At 40.0% G+C, this 3,974-nt stretch overlaps 1 protein-coding gene across 1 annotated transcript in view; it reads left to right on the top strand.

Moving 5' to 3' along the window:
- Positions 1–3,974, top strand: part of LOC104737186 (phospholipase D gamma 1-like) — a gene marked incomplete in the record, with an annotated part of 9,308 nt that overhangs the window by 95 nt on the left and 5,239 nt on the right. Inside the window, 10 exon segments of the mRNA XM_019235117.1 lie at positions 91–1,084; positions 1,691–1,807; positions 1,903–2,097; positions 2,178–2,426; positions 2,556–2,624; positions 2,713–2,860; positions 2,942–3,090; positions 3,185–3,379; positions 3,466–3,663; positions 3,790–3,951. Of these exon segments, the coding sequence (XP_019090662.1) occupies positions 113–1,084; positions 1,691–1,807; positions 1,903–2,097; positions 2,178–2,426; positions 2,556–2,624; positions 2,713–2,860; positions 2,942–3,090; positions 3,185–3,379; positions 3,466–3,663; positions 3,790–3,951 (2,454 nt within the window).

Genomic DNA, 3,974 nt, shown 5'->3' with positions numbered 1-3,974 from the left:
TTACAGCCCACCAAGTGATCGATCTTTTGTCTCACTGAAACTGGGTTATGCTTGAGATTTGATCTGCTTTACTGAAAGTTTCCAACTTTGGTTTGTTTTTGATTTTGTTTCTATGGCGTATCATCCGGTTTATACTGAGACGATGTCAATGGGAGGAGGGTCAAGCCACGGGTTTGGCCAGCAATTCGTGCCCTTTGCTACGAGTAGTGGCTCTTTGAGGGTTGAGTTGTTACATGGTAACTTAGACATTTGGGTTAAGGAAGCTAAACATCTTCCTAACATGGATGGGTTCCATAACAAACTTGGTGGGATGTTGTCTGGGTTAGGCAGGAGGAACAGTACTAAAGTGGAAGGTGAGAAGTCTTCAAAGATCACAAGTGATCCTTATGTCACTGTCTCTATCTCTGGTGCTGTCATTGGTAGAACTTTCGTGATTAGCAACAGCGAGAATCCTGTTTGGATGCAGCATTTTGATGTACCCGTGGCTCATAGTGCTGCTGAAGTGCATTTTGTGGTGAAAGATAGTGATATTATTGGTTCACAGATCATGGGAGCTGTTGGTATCCCTACTGAGCAGTTGTGTTCAGGGAATAGAATCGAAGGGCTGTTTCCTATACTTAACAGTAGTGGGAAGCCTTGTAAAGCTGGTGCTGTGTTGGGTTTGTCTATTCAGTACACTCCTATGGAAAGAATGAGACTTTACCAAATGGGTGTTGGTTTTGGTAATGACTGTGTTGGAGTTCCTGGAACATACTTCCCTTTGAGGAAAGGTGGTAGGGTTACTCTGTATCAGGATGCTCATGTTGATGACGGTACTCTTCCGAGTGTACATCTCGATGGTGGGATTCAGTATAGACATGGGAAGTGCTGGGAGGATATGGCTGATGCAATAAGACAGGCAAGAAGGTTGATTTATATCACAGGTTGGTCAGTTTTCCATCCGGTTAGGCTGGTTCGTGAGAACAATGATCCGACCAAAGGTACACTAGGGGATTTGCTTAAAGATAAATCTCAAGAAGGTGTTAGAGTGTTGGTTTTGGTGTGGGATGATCCAACTTCAAGGAGCCTTCTGGGATTCAAAACAGTAAGAATCTACATAACTCTGTTTTCTCTGCTTCAGACATTCTATTTTTGCTTACCATAAAATCAAGTTTACAGATATTTCTCACATTGTGTATCCTATGAATTATATGCTGCAGATTGGCATTTGAGTAGAGAAAAAGGTTTCCATAAAGCTTATGGAGCTACATATTTCTAGATTTCTCTTGTCTTTTCATTTGGATCTAAAGCTATCCCTTTAATTCTAGGCAGCTTCTCTGTGCGCCAATCTGAATGGTCTAATGTTTTCTTCTTAACTTTTCATATAGAAGGTTGTTTTAGTTGCATTTTATACTTTCCTCTCTGATTTTGATAGTTAGTTCTAAGACTTTTTCCATTTATCTTGTTTGAAAGTATGTTTTAGCGTCTCTGTTTGTGTGCATGTTAAATGAATAAGATGTGAAAGTCTGTTCTTAATTTTCAGTTTTCACATAGTTCTTTTCTCTGTGTTTCTATTTATTCCGCTTACTATTCTGGATCCTGAATTCTGACACTTAGTTTGCTTTCAGTTAGACCATTTTACATGTCTCCACTAACTGAAGCAACAATCCTTCCATAGTTTTGATGGCCACTGGTTTTTTGTTGCATGTAGCAAGGAGTTATGAACACAAGCGATGAGGAGACTCGCCGTTTTTTCAAGCATTCGTCCGTGCAGGTTCTCCTTTGTCCCAGATCTGGGGGGAAAGGTCACAGCTTCATAAAAAAATCTGTAAGATGCTCATTATTCATTAGTTACTGCATTACTGCTTAACCCCCGTGTGTGAGCTTCATTTACTGAAATTTGAGTGTCATTATGATGATCAGGAAGTTGGAACAATCTATACCCATCATCAAAAAACTGTGATTGTAGATGCTGATGCAGCTCAGAACAGAAGAAAGATCGTAGCATTTGTTGGAGGGCTAGACTTGTGCAACGGACGATTTGATACTCCGAAGCATTCTCTCTTCAGGACATTAAAGACACTCCATAAAGATGACTTCCATAACCCAAATTTTGTGGTAATCATCTAAGAAAAATCCTGCTTGGTTGCTATTTTGGTTCAACTATTTTGGTTTATATATTTTTTTTTTGGTAATAGACTACTGCAGATGATGGACCAAGAGAACCATGGCATGATCTTCACAGCAAGATTGATGGTCCAGCTGCATATGATGTGCTTGCTAATTTTGAGGAACGCTGGCTAAAAGCTTCCAAACCTCGCGGAATTGGGAAACTAAGATCGTCTTCTGATGATTCTTTGCTTAGGATAGACAGAATTCCCGACATCATGGGACTTTCTGAAGCTTCTTCTGCTAATGATAATGATCCAGAGTCTTGGCATGTTCAGGTAATGCAGCAAGTTTCACTTGTTCAAATTACATCATTATGCTTATTATCATGATAACTCATGATGCATTATCTTTATATGTGGTCCTGACGAAAAGAATCTCATTTCTTTTCATGGCTTAATCATTAGATTTTCCGTTCAATTGATTCAAGTTCAGTCAAAGGGTTTCCGAAGGACCCAAAGGAAGCTACTGGAAGAGTAAGTACAACTCGGAACAGTTTTAGCTTGTCATTCTCAATCACCATCATGTTGCTATATTCTCTACTGATTCTGTATATATGAACAGAATCTTCTATGTGGGAAGAATATTCTCATAGATATGAGCATACACGCAGCTTATGTTAAGGCCATACGGTCAGCTCAGCACTTCATCTACATTGAAAACCAATATTTTCTTGGATCATCATTCAACTGGGATTCGAACAAGGACTTGGGTAAGAGTATTGAAAGCTTTTGAATGCAAGCTCAGTAATCAGTGGGTGCAGTAATAATAACAAGGAGTTTTGGCATTGCAGGTGCTAATAATCTTATCCCGATGGAAATCGCACTTAAGATTGCTAATAAGATTAGAGCAAGGGAGAAGTTTGCTGCTTATATTGTCATTCCAATGTGGCCGGAAGGTGCTCCAACAAGTAACCCTATTCAGAGGATTCTCTACTGGCAGGTAAATAGTTTATCAGTTCTTTGCTACAAAAAAACCCGATCTTGACGAAAAGTCTTGCCTTCTTTATACCGGAATTTTTTCATAATCTCTGCAGCACAAAACAATGCAAATGATGTATCAAACCATCCACAAGGCACTTGTTGAAGTTGGTCTTGATGGGCAGCTTGAGCCACAAGACTTTTTGAACTTTTTCTGTCTTGGAACCAGAGAGGTCTCTGATGGAACAGTTAGCGTATATAATAGTCCACGGACTCCACCTCAGCCAAATGCAAATGCAAATGCTTCACAGGTATACAAATATAGTTGTCTACTTTTGAATTTTTCGATTTTGGCTCAATGGGCTTGTTTACTCACTGAAACAACAAACAAATCTAGGTTCACGCTTTGAAGAGTCGGAGATTCATGATATATGTTCATTCCAAAGGTATGGTAGTGGATGATGAGTTTGTCTTAATTGGTTCTGCGAATATCAACCAGAGATCCTTGGAAGGAACTAGAGACACTGAAATCGCCATGGGAGGGTATCAGCCTCACCATTCATGGGCTATGAAAGGTTCTCGTCCTCGTGGTCAGGTAAACAACTTTCAAAGACTTTTACTTTTCAATCTGGGCTAGCATTCTATGACGAAAAACTAGAAACCCACAAATGTATGTCCTCAGAAACATGTCTGAAACCTGGTTTGTCCCAATTTCTTGCAGATTTTTGGATATAGAATGTCCTTATGGGCAGAACATCTAGGGTTTCTGGAGCAAGGTTTCGAGGAACCAGAGAACATGGAATGCGTAAGACGAGTAAGGCAATTGAGTGAGCTCAATTGGAGACAGTATGCAGCAGAGGAGGTAACAGAGATGCAAGGTCATCTTCTCAAGTATCCAGTCCACGT

Source organism: Camelina sativa, chromosome 13 (assembly GCF_000633955.1).
Source record: "Camelina sativa cultivar DH55 chromosome 13, Cs, whole genome shotgun sequence".
Lineage (NCBI taxonomy): Eukaryota > Viridiplantae > Streptophyta > Magnoliopsida > Brassicales > Brassicaceae > Camelina > Camelina sativa.
This window is presented reverse-complemented; position numbering and strand designations above follow the sequence as displayed.